At 45.5% G+C, this 14083-nt stretch overlaps 2 protein-coding genes and 1 pseudogene across 2 annotated transcripts; all 3 read left to right on the top strand.

Moving 5' to 3' along the window:
- The first annotated feature begins 171 nt into the window (after positions 1-171).
- On the top strand, positions 172-1028 carry LOC133903036 (protein SAMBA). Its single transcript, XM_062344375.1, has 3 exons — positions 172-302; positions 392-502; positions 741-1028. Exons 1-3 carry the CDS (start codon positions 197-199, stop codon positions 812-814), a joined length of 291 nt encoding a protein of 96 aa, XP_062200359.1. The 5' UTR covers positions 172-196; the 3' UTR covers positions 815-1028.
- Positions 1029-7047: 6019 nt separating this feature from the next.
- LOC133903033 (probable calcium-binding protein CML11) lies at positions 7048-8097 on the top strand. The gene has a single exon (XM_062344373.1). The coding sequence runs from the start codon at positions 7256-7258 to the stop codon at positions 7853-7855; it is 600 nt and encodes a 199-aa protein (XP_062200357.1). The 5' UTR covers positions 7048-7255; the 3' UTR covers positions 7856-8097.
- A 1187-nt stretch (positions 8098-9284) lies between these two features.
- Positions 9285-14031, top strand: LOC133903032 (uncharacterized; annotated as a pseudogene).
- Positions 14032-14083: the final 52 nt, after the last annotated feature.

Below are 14083 nucleotides of genomic sequence, written 5' to 3' on the forward strand. Positions count from 1 at the left end.
CGACGGCCTCTTCTCTTGTCGCCGCCGAGCTCGCTCAGATCTCTCTCCTTCGCTTGGATCGCTGGGTTCGATCGGGTGGGAGACGAAGCTGATCGGGTCCAAAGCAGGCCGCTTGTGGGCCCACCTTTAGTTGGGCCAGCCCAGGAATATTTCTCTCCCTTGCCACGTCCCCGCACGGCCTTCGGTCTCCGATCCAATGAGCTCCCCGGCGAGGTCGACGGTCTCGGCGGCGAGCGGAGGCGCCGCCGACGACGTCGCCGACTCCATCGACGCGCTCTACCGCAAGGATGAGGCCATGGCTGGTAAAATCAACCCCCCCCCGCCCCGTGCAAGCCGTAGGCGCTAGCTGCCTCGAGTGACTGATGATTGGGTTGGCGGGTTCCCTGCGCAGAGCTCAAGTCGGAGGTGATGGAGGCGCTGCAGAAGGAGGTGAGGTCGCTCGACGACGACAGCTGGATGTTCGCCGTGCCGCGCTCCCGCATCAACCTCGTCTCCAGGCCCGGTAAGAACACAACAGTGGCTAGGGATTTCTCCTCAAATTAGTTGCAGAATGAACATAGCCTCTTCGATCTGTCTGTGGTCTAATTGAGTGTAGCGCGGTTTAGTGTTCTTCATCAGTGAGCTGTGTATGTTCCTGGATCTATGGTCTGATTTTGATTGAGTGTGCTGCTGCTAGGTCATTGTTGGGGTTGTGACTGACAGATTTCGTTTGTTCCCCATTGGGAGCATGTGTTTATCAGGTGGTTACCTGCCCAAGCAACAAGGGAAACTCGCGGAGCTGGGTCAAGCATCCAAGAAGACTAGGAACTTCTAGGGCGGTAGATGTTTGTGGTTGCAGGAAGCCTACTTCATGATGATTAATCAAGGCTGGGATTCCACCTAGGCTTTGTAGTATCAAGGATGATTTGATCCGCATTCAATCCCCATCAAGTTGATTCCTGCTAATTCAGTTTCAGGAACATGGTATTGTTCACGACTTGTGTCTTTCCTATCTTTTGCAAATTCAGCCTGCCTTGTTTTTTTGCTCACATTTATGACCCATCTCTTTTTTTTTAAAAAAAAACAAGAAACACGATACATCTCAGAGGTATAATATGCCACTCTTGTAGGGGAGACAGCAAACGCATCCACTGATCACCAAGCTTTGCTGTTTTTGGTCTACCACCATCACCAGCATTGCAATTCGTTAACATATCAGATTTTAATCAGTTGTGGAGTGAAAGTTTGCAAAATAAAAATTCATATCTTGGCATAGAAATATTAAAACATAGATTTATTCTTTCAGTTTTATCATGTTTTTGTATGGCAGTGTTCCATACCTGATTCTGATCTATAATGGATGCCTGATTAGGAGCTTATTAATTTAGTGGTCCTAATAGCTTACTCTTTCATTATACCACCTTACCTATCAAGTACCAATCTATGCAGTACCGATACGGATATGGGTACCGGTATTGAGCCGATACGGATACAGGGATACGCCTTTTTTCCAGAAAACCCGATACGCGGATACATTTTACTATTTAAAAAAAACATAAATAAGTTGCTATTCAATATGCTATATTACTGTCAGTAGGTACTTCATCCTCAATATAATAGATTTAGGGGCAGATACTACTAAATGCGGACCGCACTAACCTTAGTAACCTATATCTATTTCACTGGAGGTACATCTCCAGACAGGACCAAATTCGGGCGGTTGTGCTACTCACCAAGGGCAGTTCGCAGTCTTATAACAGATTTTGGGGCGGGCGAGTGGGCGGGCTACTCACCAGATGTAGAGGGCAGTTACCGGCTGGAGGGAGTGGAGGCGCGGGTGGGCGTCTGCTAGCTAGAGGCGCGGGTAGGTGGGCGACGGGCCAATTCTGGCTGGAAGTAGAGGTGACTGGAGGAGCGGGAGGGTGGAGCGGCCATCGACTAGAGCGCGAGGTGGCTACTGGTTGGAAGCAAGGGTGGCCACCGGCATGGTCGTGACTGGTCGACGACACGTCGACGGCAACGGCTGGCACCTGGCGAGATGCGAGAGCTGAGAGGGAGGCGGCTGTCGAGATGCGAGAGGGAGGCAAGAGGAAAGCCGGTGTGGTGGTGACTAGCGAGAGGGAGAAGTGCAGGGCACGGGCGGTGGCTGGGGAGATGAGAGGGAGACGGTGTAGCGAGACGAGAGGGGGACAAGATGTTTAGGGTAGCTAATGGGCCGGAGACGAGATGTATTGGGCCGAGTTTTATCCAAGAAGTATCTCCGAAGTATCCTTGATGAATCAGTATTTTGCTGATTTTTTTCGGATACTCGACAGATACGTATCCGCGTCGTATTCGCATCAGATGCCACATCCAATACGGATACGTCACCTGATTGGAGTATCAATGTTTAATAGGTACCAACAATAAAAGGTCATAAACAAAAACATGATTTCCCGAACACTATTGTTACCCCAACATGTCGAGTTGGACTTTACAATGAAAGTGAAGTGTCCTGTTGTTTTATTAGGGCTATGTACCGTTGGTTTTATAAATCGTTTTGCTTAATTGAGGATGTTGGTGTGTTCTCCCTTGAAAGCAAGGAACTTGACAATTAGATTAGTCTGTATGACAATTAGATTTTTTTTTTCAAAATTGAACTGCTACGGATTTAGATTGGTGTGAATGATGTATGCAGTATGGTCTGCGCTATAGCTTTCTTACAGAGGCCATTTTTAATACTTTCAGAGATAACTTTTTATCGGTGCCTACAAAAGAAGTTGGTTTTGTGCCAGTCGTTTCTTCCAGGGGTAATAGTCATTGTCAGTACTAAAGAATGATGCTACAACTTGAGCCTAAAATTGACTTTGTGAATGTTGTTGTCATCATGAGTAGACTGTAGTTACAAGAGGGATTGAAAAATGTAAGAAATCATGCCGCTATTTTGTTCTCTTTATGGATTTTATTCATGGACAATGGTAGCTTAGAGTGACGGATAAGATGTATGCTGCAACTCCCCTTTTAACCTGTGAAGAGAGTAGGGAATAAACCATTACTTGTAATCTTGCACTGATGCTTTTATTTGCCCCCAAACTACCAAAAACACTGAATCATCATTGCATCACCTAAGGACAAATCATTTAATCAATGTATTATTTTTGCTTATTGACAGGCTATCTAAGTCGATTGGATGCAATCGTGCATAGATTTTAGCGTTAACTTTTCCAGCTGCTCTAGTATGATTACCCGTACCTGATTATGACATAGTTTTCAGCCAGTCAATATGTTTTAGATTGTTTTCGTAGGATTATTGTGAATTTTAAGTGCCTTGCGCAGGCATATGTTCATTGTTCAACGGTTGTTTCGACTCTTTGTATTAGTCTACAGAGGCTCTATCTGTCACATCTGCCTTTTTTATGTTGCAGTTTCTAATCTTAAAGCTATGCTACAGAAACTCTAATGTAGAAGCAAATAAAGCAAACTCTAATTTTGTAGCTAGAAAGACATGTAACATGAGAGCAGTCTATGTTGATATCAAGGACATGTAACATGGATAATTTGCATATCTTGTTCACATTTTGTGGAGCAGCTGTGATTTGAGCTATGGGCACATTGGCCTTTGCTGGTGTTTAAATATTAGCTGCTGGTGAGCATTTGCTTGTCGGCGGATCTATTTTGTGTAGCCGCTTTGTGTTTTGAAGTTCTTGGTGTGGTAATGATGTCTTATGGTTGTTAATTGATTGGTGTTATTTGACTTGTGTTTCACCTTTTTGAGGTATATTTGGTGCCTTTCAGTCTGATATATTCGAGGATGTCAGTACAATTCTGCAGTAAGTTGTTGTATTTGGTGCTATCCTGTAGTTGTAGCATCATACAATTCTGCACTTCTGCAGTGAGAGAGCTTGTGCAGTTGATAGCACTGGAGGTGCTGATTTTGGGAGGGCGCCGACACCATTACCAAAGGACAAGAAGAGACGGATTATGGATGGATGGATAATGGCTGCATTTAGATTTAGATGGAGCACAAATATACTAATCTTTCATCATGTGATCATCAGCAGCCAATAAAAAAGCAATTCCATTCTAAAATGGGAAGAAAAACAAACATAACAAGGCCATTTTTTTGGCTACCATTCTGATTTCATGGCCGTCGCCGTGCCGCCCGCAGCCTCCTCCTGCGGCCTTGTTCCCTCGGGTCCTCCTTGAGCCGCCCGTCCACGTGGCTCCCGATGAATGATGCTGCCAAAGGAAATGGCCAGATGAGAGAGAACCAGCAGACGCAACAAGATTCTTGGATCTAGGATGGCTAACCTGTGGCCTCGATGGAGCGAGCGGTGGTGGCAGCGGCGGCCATCATAGGCAAATCTGTACGTGCAATGAATGAATTACCTGAACGAATAAGAGGGCACGCTGGATTGCACGGCAAAGGAGGGAGAGAGCCGTACGTACCGTTGAGGGAGGAGGAGGAGTGGTTGCGGGAGAGGAGGAAGAGGACGAGGAAGCAGAGGAGCGTGAGGATGGGGATGAGGTGGATGGACATGTCCAGCGCCGCTCCCCTGACCCTCGCCTTCGCCGCCTTCTCGTCCACCGCCTCCTCCTCTTCATGGGCGCGGAGGGGCCTCGCGGCCGGCGAGCAGAGGGAGAGGCGTTGTATTGCGGCGGCGGCGCTGGAGATTCCTTTTTCTTTTTGGTTTTTGTTGGTGGTGTGATGCGGCCGGGGTTTAACAGGACGATGGGAGTGTATTTATCATGTCGCTCGTCAATTGTTTTTTTACTGTGCATGGAAAGCAAGCTGGAAATGCCATGTTTGTCCCGTTTTGTAAATGTCAACTAGCTAGGTGCCTGAGTTATAATAAAAATATAAATATTAAACGTGGTAATACTAAATATAAATTTAAGATATGAAGATATAAATACGTCATGAAAATTATCGGGGTTTTTTCTCTGATAATATGTCCGTAAGAATAACAGATTGTTTTCGTGATTTAGGAATCGAACAGTAGACGAGACACATGCGATGTATATAGGTCCGAACTCCTAATTAGAGTAATACCATACGTTCTGTGTGGTTGATGATTTATCAATATTCACTCGAGTAACAGCAATGTGTCTAGATCTATTACAAGAAGTAGATATGATCTAAATTAGACTAATGAGGAAGTCATCGAGTATCTCCTGTGGCTCTAGTGCTTGTGTCGAGTTGCAGATGAGTTGTCCTCCTCTGGGAAAAGAGAGTCTCACTCGGGGGTTTGAGTCCCCGCCTTATATATAGGAGTCTCGTACCACCTCCTATCTTACCGTAGTCGAGAAGGACCTCATCGCTGTCACACTCACGTGGTTCTTCTACATGATGTGCAAGCACATGAACATCGAGGCAAGAACACTCGAGGAGCTCAAGGGCCTGCAGAGCAGCACCTGGCCCGGGGACTTCTCTGTACGCTCTCCAGTCTACCATTTACCTCCAAGCTACGCTCCTTGAGTCACTCATGTGAGACATCTTTCGCCTGCTTCATTGGTCTCCTCCCAACTATCTTGGTCACAATTCGATCTTGTCTCCACCATCTAACCAACAAACTGAAGCATTGCTAGTGTTTCAGGCCTTTCCCGATGACGTCATTCGAGGAGGAGGCCCTCATTGAAGACGTCCTACCAAACAACACCAAGGTGACCAAGGGCACAAGGGTCGTCTGCTCGCTCTACCCCATGTGGAGGATAGAAGGGATATGGGGCAAGGACTGCATGGAGTTCAGGCTGGCACAATGATGTGTTTTGAAGCTAGTGGTAACATACTATTGCTGTAAACTGGAACTTTGTTTCATAAAACTGGAATTTATATTGACAACATGAATCTTAATTTTGATAATCTCAGTTTGTATTGACAATCTCAGTTTAACAAAATATGCTACTGGAAATTATATTGATAACATAATCTCCACTTTACAACATGGCAATCTCAGTTTACAACATGAATCTAGCTCACAACATGACATTCCAAGTAGCCGGTAAATCTACTGGGGGTTGCGAAGTGCATACAGAGCTAAGCAATGATGAGTTATGTAACGAAAATTGGAACATCATGAATACGATCATTTTGAGTGTTTAATCCCAACATTTCAATCATGGATCATTTGGAATGTCAATTTATCATCCACATTTCACATGTCACGGGAATGGTCTTTGCATTGCCATGCGTTTCATCACCAAGTCTTAACCCCGTCATAGCAGTAGAAGCAACCACATGAGCGTGACGACGATGAGGTCCTTCCCTGCGAGGATGAACCCCACCGTTGCGACGAGGTGCTTGCACATCAATGAATTTCTTTATTTTCTTTTATGCTTTACCTGCAACACAATGAGTGTGCTAGCTCGTAGGAGCATTTTGTCGTGCTAGTGGAGGGCGTCCTCGGTGCCGAGGCGTACTGACTGCGAGCGCAACTCTCTGTCCAGGGCATCGACGCTGAGCATGAAGGCGCTGTTCCTGTTGTTGTCCAGGGCATCATGCCTGTGACCGCCATGGTAGTGGCTGCCGTGCCTGTCGCTATTCAGGGCGTCACACCTGTGGCCGTTGTGGCGGTGGCCGTCGTGCCCGTCGCTGTCCAAGGCGTCACGCCAATGGCTACCTCTCCTATGACAGCCGCACCGGTGGCCGGCGTGCCTCTAGGCATCTCACTTGTGGCCATCTCACCGGTGGCCGGCGCGCCTCTGGCCATCTCACATGTGGCCACCGTGCCAGACTCCGTCGCCGCCGAGGCCATCGTAGCTGATCCCATCGTCGTCCAATCCATGCCACGCTGCTAAGGGGTAGCCTGATGGCGTATCCACTCCACACCGCGGAGGAGGAGCCCAAAAGAATTAGGAAATGTGGTTGCAGGCGGGAAGTGTGAGGATGAAATAGTAAAATATCAAAAAAGCGTGAGGGGGTTTATGCAAATTCGGTGGGGTGGGATGGTAGGATGAAGGCACGCGGTTGGATACGGAACGGACAATCCAGAACCGAAGTTTGCAAGTTAGCACGCTATCGAGCGTTTGCACCAAAGTTTTGGCCTTAATGGGAGCCCTGAATTCTGTTGGTATGAAAGGCCAGAAAGAGTGGAGACTATGCAACACGTACCAGACGTGTCTCCCACTACGACACGGTCGCTCTCGCTTCCACCACTGACAGTGGGCCCTCCAGCAGGCCCTGCCTCCACCAGGGTGACCATGGCGCCACCTCCTCCTCCAAGATCCGTCTTCTCCGGCCACACCACCCAATTCCATCCCTTGCTCCACCTCTCCCTCCCCACCTCCCGATTTCGACATGAGCGACACCGCCGCCGGAGACCACGGTGGCGCCGCCGCGCACAAGCCACTGCCCGCCCTGCCGCCGGAGTCCACGACCACCCGCGCCGTGGCGGCCACCATCAGCCACGCGCAGCAGCAGCAGTCGCGGCTGGACGACGAGCAGCTGGCGGAGCTGCGCGAGATCTTCCGCTCCTTCGACCGCAACGCCGACGGCTCCCTCACGCAGCTGGAGCTCGGCTCCCTGCTCCGCTCCCTGGGCCTCAAGCCCAGCACCGACCAGCTCGACGCGCTCATCCAGCGCGCCGACACCAACTCCAATGGCCTCGTCGAGTTCTCCGAGTTCGTCGCGCTCGTGGCCCCCGACCTCCTCGCCGACCGCTCCCCCTATTCCGAGGACCAGCTCCGCAGGCTCTTCGGCATCTTCGACCGCGACGGCAACGGATTCATCACCGCCGCCGAGCTCGCGCACTCCATGGCCAGGCTCGGCCACGCACTCACCGTCAAGGAGCTCACCGGCATGATCAAGGAGGCCGACACCGACGGCGACGGCCGCATCAACTTCCAGGAGTTCTCGCGCGCCATCACCGCCGCCGCGTTCGACAACATCTTCTCCTGATTACTCTGCATGCCTCCCGGAATTCGACCGGTGCACACGCGTCGATCGTTAATCGATTTCTTGAGTTGGTTTTCTTTTCTTTTTTCTTTTGGGGGGAGATCAATCAGTCAGGTTAATTATTTAGGAAGATGCAGGTGAGGTGATGTGCTCGATCTTGCGAATAACATATTAAACAAACAAAAAAAAGGCAATGTAGGGACAAATTACATGTTTGATTGTATTTCTGTCAGTGTTTGCTTGCATTGCGTGTCATGGCATGATTAGATGCTGTTCAAGGACACCCAGAAAGAAGGTATGCGAATCGTGCTCGGTGTCTGTTGATCATTCGGATGGTGTCCTTGCTCTTCTTCACCCTGGATCGATCGTCCTCTCAAATAATTCAGTGCATGGCTGGCAATCATGAACTCTAGTCTTGGGTGAGAGTACGTTTGCCTGCTCCAAATGAAAAGTTCAACACATTTACGAAGTCCCAAAGTTTTAGCTTTGATCTGGTCAGAATTCAGATAGCTGACAAATTAAGAATTATTTAAAGGTGAACCTTGGGCTGCTCCATTTGGATATCGATCATGTAACGAATTAAGAATTATTGCATCTTGTTTTATGCATACCAAGTGCTATCTGAATCTTTATCACCGGTTGTTGCCTGCACGTTTTGTTATTGTAAACTAACAACGAGTAGGAAAAGGAGAAATTTTTAAGCATAGGCTTCACAGCCGTAGAAATGTCTTCTGCCAGTTCATGAAACAGCTTAACTTTGCATCGCTCTGTTGCACAGTAATCTCCAGAGCATCACGTCACCCGCCCGACAGTTATCGTTTCGTTTGCCATGCGGTTGTTTTTCAAAAGTACTTATTTATTTCTATTTTTTGTGTAATTATTAGTTGGAAGCATCATTTTAAGATTTGTAACAACAAAAATCACATTAGAAATAACAAATATTGCTCTAACTAACTAGATTTTATAGCGCAACCCAGCATAACAATCACAAACAGGCGGACCCTTATGCCTAGGGATGATGCTAGATGCATGGTCGCAGACCTGCAGTAGAGTAGAGACGAGAGGGATGAGCTGAGGATGGCTGCCAATAGACATGTACACAAGAAGTACGCCTTCAATATTCGCTCACGTATAAGGGGTAGTTTACGTTTTCCAGCGTCGTATACGCGAACAGTTGATGTCACCAAACCTTACGCCATATTCGGCTTCTGGTCCCTTCCTCGTCGGCTCGCTTGGCGCTTCTCGAGAAACCCCACGACGTCACCTCTCCTCCCTCTCGTCTGCACTCAACCAACCGGAAGCAAGCTAGCGCCCCTCGCGAAGCGATCCCGCTGGCCACATCGACGACTCCTCACCGTCGCCGCCGAGTTAGATGGACATGGAGATGGCGGCGGCCTCGGACGAAACCCTAGCCGCCGTCTTCGCCCACCTCAAGCCCCACACCGTCGCCTTCCTCGACCTCATCCGCACATCCGGACTCCAGCTCCGCTGCCGCCGCCTCCCTCGGCGCCATGGCCGCGCTCCTCCGCTCCGCCCCCGCCCCCTCCCTGCAGCTCTGCTTCGAGTACTACCTCACTTCTCCCTTCTCCACATTTTTTCGCTCTCTTAATTTTGTTTTCAGCCTGCAAATGCAGGGCTTGCTTGGTAATTTGTGTTCTCCCCCCTTCGAACTATACAGTGTTTCCATTGCTCCTGCTCCTGGATGCGGCGGTGCATTGCAGGAAGGAAGGCAATGCACCGGGACGGGGTGCTGGGGAGCTTGACATCACTGATGGCGTTGCCGAAGGTGGGCTGGCCTGCCTCGAGGTGCTTCTCACCGAGTGCCGCCTCACCTCAGTCAATCTGGTGAGGTGCTTAATTCTGCTCTGCTGATGTTGTTTATTCTCTAGCCTAGCCTCAGCTCATGGGATGCCTAGCTAGAACATGCTAATTACCTTATTTACTTAAACATATGTCGCATTTGATTTGAGAATTGGTTTTCGTACAACTGAGGATGGTATGGAATGAAGTGCCCTTGATGGCTGGATGTTTAAGCGCATGATAGACACAACATGTTATTCCGTTTTCTCCTGTGTTAAATCTTTTTAGTTACATCTGTAACGCTAGCGTTCTTTTCCTTCGCTAGGTGGTTGCGATGCTGAAAAAGTTGACTTCCGGGGCTATGCTTTCACCTTCGGAGGCTTCAGAGGAATTCTGCGGGGGAATCATAAGATGCTTCAGAGCCATGGTTTTGCAGTTACAGCCATGCTCGGACCGCTCTTGTTCTTGCAAGCATGCAACAGTATTTCCTACAACCCCAACCAGTACAAGCTTGGAAGTTGCAAGTGTAGTTCGTTCAAAGTACTCTGCACGACCAGAGGAGTGCTTGCTTGCATTCCTTTGGTCGCAAAATGCTTCAGCTGCTGTGGGACACTGGCTCTCACCTCTTCTCCAGGTATTGCATTCATTCCTGAATTTATGTGCGTATCCATTTCTTCTCAGGGTGACTTAGCTTTTATTCTGATTTTCGTTTGCTTTCATATGGAAGGCATCAGAACTTGAGGCATCAAGAGGGAACTGTGGAAGTGCAGATGTTAGAAAGGAATCGTTGCACACGCTGCACATTCTTATTGCCAAGGTGAGAAGATCCATGCATGATCTTGTGAGGCATCCAGGCAGAAATGCTTAAGTATATATATGTTTATCTCCCCCAACAACACCTGGTACAAAACATAGAAGCATGAAATAGGCTGAAGGTGCAAGAACCAAGGCAATGCTATGCAGTTAGCTGTGGGTTTGGGCCAACTGGCATAATAATCGATCTAGCAATTTTTCTACTCTTGAAACAAAACATGAATAAGATATATTCAACTGATGTTAAGATTCCCCGTTGCATGAAGGCATTGCTCAATGGTTTTTATTTATTGCATGCATGATTCTTCCTGCTGAGACAATTCCTTTTCTTTGCCCATTATGCATATAATTCTTTTTTCTTGAACGCGTAGGAGATTATGCATATAATTTATTTAACTCTTTTTCTTGTTTAGATAGGTTCTGCTGATGCACTTGCATTTTTCCTTTGTGGAATTGTCACTCGCCTTGGAAAGGTTCTCGACACATAAGACTATGATTACTGGTGCTGCTGGTAGTTCTTTGAGCATTGAGCAAGCCATTCTTGGATTGACTGAGGCTTTGAGGATAGTCCTAAGTGAGAAGGAAAATTTGAGCGCACTTGATACACCTATAAATGAGAATTGTGCTCATTCTTCTGATGGCAGCAGTTCAACTGAGCATGTATTGCAGATGCTTCGCCAATTGCCAACCAAAAGTCTATCAGAACAGATAGTCCATGATGAAGCTTCAGGCGACTCTACCTCTGATGTCAATAATTCCTCTGCTGATAGAAAGGCACTACATGTAAAGTGGACCAAAAAATGACGTTGTGGAGGTATTTTTTCTGTTGGTATGGATAACATATTGTAATAAGTTCTAAGTGTGGCTTTTCTAATCTTTTACTTGGAAGGCAAACATTATCTTAATTTTTATGGCCTTGTCTTTGTCCTGTGTTCCCATTGTTTTATTTTCTATACTTTCTGGCCACCATTTGCAATGATATCCAAATATTGGTTTTTTATTAAGGGTTTAGGAATGTATAGCTTAATGGTATGCTTATACAGTACCTGTGGGACAACTATGTACAACTGTATTTGTTTTCCAATTTTGATATTAATGGGACAATGCTGTGATTTTATCATTCCAAGTGCTATTGCAATCTTGCTACCTTATATTACTTGATGACATAGTTCTCATATTGTTATTTCTATTGTCATTTTGTATTAGATAGTCGAAAATTTTGCAGCAATGTTACATTCACAAGTAACATATACCTGCATGCCTTCTTGTTTCAACCAAGCAAAGCTATTTCTGACAGTTGTAGCCAACTAGCCATATTAAATTATTAATAATGTTATCTATTGTCTCCAGAATGCTATTATATCTATTGCCAAGGTTGAGGAGGCTTATAAGTGTGAAAATCAAAGCAAAGCAGTTATTGAGGAGGCCATCAGTTTCTGTCATTTGATGAACTTCTTGATGGTACAGATGCCGCTGAAGATGCTGATGAGAATAGATTACTCCCAGCTATGAACAAACTATGGCCATACTTGATTATCTGTCTAAGGAACAAGATCTCAGTGATATGGTATCTCACATCTGATTGTTTTCCGATGTGTAAGTTATGTACGTATTCAATTAGCTTGCTTGTCTCTTTATCTTTACCACAAAAAAATATGGACGAACTAGCAATATCTCTTAAATTAGTTTCTAGCAATATTTGTTAGTGTCTCATGTCTCCCTTTCACAAAACCATGCTTGAGGGCTTTTGATCCACGTGAACATGTCTCACCGTTCAACTAATAAACCACTAATCTTTATCATACTCCTGGAGTTTATGAGCTTGACTAGTTTGCAAGTGAAGTAGACCTAATTTTTATGTTTGAGCTTGGATCTGGAATTTGCCGTTATCAGTTTGGATATCTAATGGATCTTGATGCATTAGTCTATAAACAATGAATTTATATGTGTTTCTATTTTCCAAACTGCAGAATTTTCTTTTGCTTGTTTTTACTTTGTGTATGTGCTTTTGCTCTAATTTCAGTCTGATTGTAACTTGTCCTCCTCCTATGTAATATTGCCTGTACGGATGCTGACCTTGTCTGGCTTCTCCTGGCGGATGCGTATTATTCACTAAACCAAAGGGATATACCTTTACCACCCAACCAAGATCTGGCGGAGATATCTGATATTTTGCCCCCTCAATGTCATCGAGAGAATACCTTTTTGTGCAGTACGGAGGTGAGGGTGTCAGATGTGATGTAGATCCCTCATCTGTGCATGAGGTGTTCAAAAGGATGCAGGATATGGTCCTAACATGAAATCTGGTAAAATCCACAGCTTTCCAGCTGTGCTACAGGTTTTCTGTTGTCACATATCTTTATTTGAGAATTCTACTCTGTTTTCAGGTTTGTTGATCCTCTCTCTCTCTCTCTCTCTCTGTTTGTAACCTTGTGTCGCACTGACAGCCGCGTCACACATCAAACATTATCATTGCCTGCACTGGCAAATGGTAAACCTTTCGTAGTTTTGCTGCAAATCAGCACTCATCACTTTTCAGTCCATAACAACAACAACAAAGCCTTTCAGTCCCAAACAAGTTGGGGTAGGCTAGAGATGAAACCCATAAGATCTATAAGATGATGAAATTTGAAGGAACCTACATAAACAAGGGAAGCAAATAACAACCGAACATTATCATTGCCTGCACTGCCAAATGGTAAACCTTTCGTAGTTTTGCTGCAAATCAGTACTCATCACTTTTCAGTCCATAAGATGATGAAATTTGAAGAAACCTACATAAACAAGGGAATCAAATAACAACCAAAGCTAATTATTGCGACTTAATTTATGTTGGGGAGACTTTTGTATATGCCATTGAAAGTCGTTGGACCTGCCAGTAAACTTTGGTTTATTTTCTATGTGTCCCAGACCTGTTGCATTGATCTTGCATGTACTTTACTATCACTTGTATTCCTTGTGGTTTCTGGCTAAGCATCAATATTTATAATCATATAGCCAACTTCTGTGTTATTTTCCCTTATCTGAATAGTATGATTAAGTTTTGTCACAAATCGGAAGCATGCACACGACAAGTCTTAACTATTTACCCCAATAATCTGTTCTTTTCAGATTAAAAGTGGTATGCTTTCTTCATAATGCATATCCATTATTGACCTAGTATATATCTTGTGTACTATTACTATCTTAACATATATTTTGACAAACCTCTGGTCTAACCTTAACATATCTTAAAAACATCAGGAATGAAGATGAAGGATGCATTGAAGTTACCAAGGAACATCTTCAAAATGTGATGTTGCTATTGGATACGTCAGTGGCATTAAAGCTTCCTTGCTGTAATCTGTGAAGAATGTGATTTGTATGTCAGCAGGAACTCCTTGGATGGTTTTCTGATAGGGATAGTTCTGTAATTATATTGATGAAACGTGTATCCTGTGGAGTTTAGTCATGTAAAGAAAAAAGTTAAGATGTATCAACTCTGAGTTGATAGTTCTTTTTTTGAAGTGTTTTATTTTATCTGGAATAATTTCTGTGTGATGACCTTTTAAGAAAAAGTTATCTCCGATTTGATGCCTTTTTTGAAGTGTTTTTTTTGTCTGGAATAATTTATGTCTG

This window comes from Phragmites australis, chromosome 21 (genome assembly GCF_958298935.1).
Source record: "Phragmites australis chromosome 21, lpPhrAust1.1, whole genome shotgun sequence".
NCBI lineage: Eukaryota > Viridiplantae > Streptophyta > Magnoliopsida > Poales > Poaceae > Phragmites > Phragmites australis.

Excerpts from the sequence above, each read along its gene's own strand:
- LOC133903036 (XM_062344375.1), top strand. The coding sequence starts at position 197 with ATGAGCTCCCCGGCGAGGTCGACGGTCTCGGCGGCGAGCGGAGGCGCC. Across the intron at positions 303-391 it reads CAAGGATGAGGCCATGGCTG|AGCTCAAGTCGGAGGTGATG; the intron begins GTAAAATCAACC and ends TTCCCTGCGCAG. Across the intron at positions 503-740 it reads CAACCTCGTCTCCAGGCCCG|GTGGTTACCTGCCCAAGCAA; the intron begins GTAAGAACACAA and ends TGTGTTTATCAG.
- LOC133903033 (XM_062344373.1), top strand. The coding sequence starts at position 7,256 with ATGAGCGACACCGCCGCCGGAGACCACGGTGGCGCCGCCGCGCACAAG.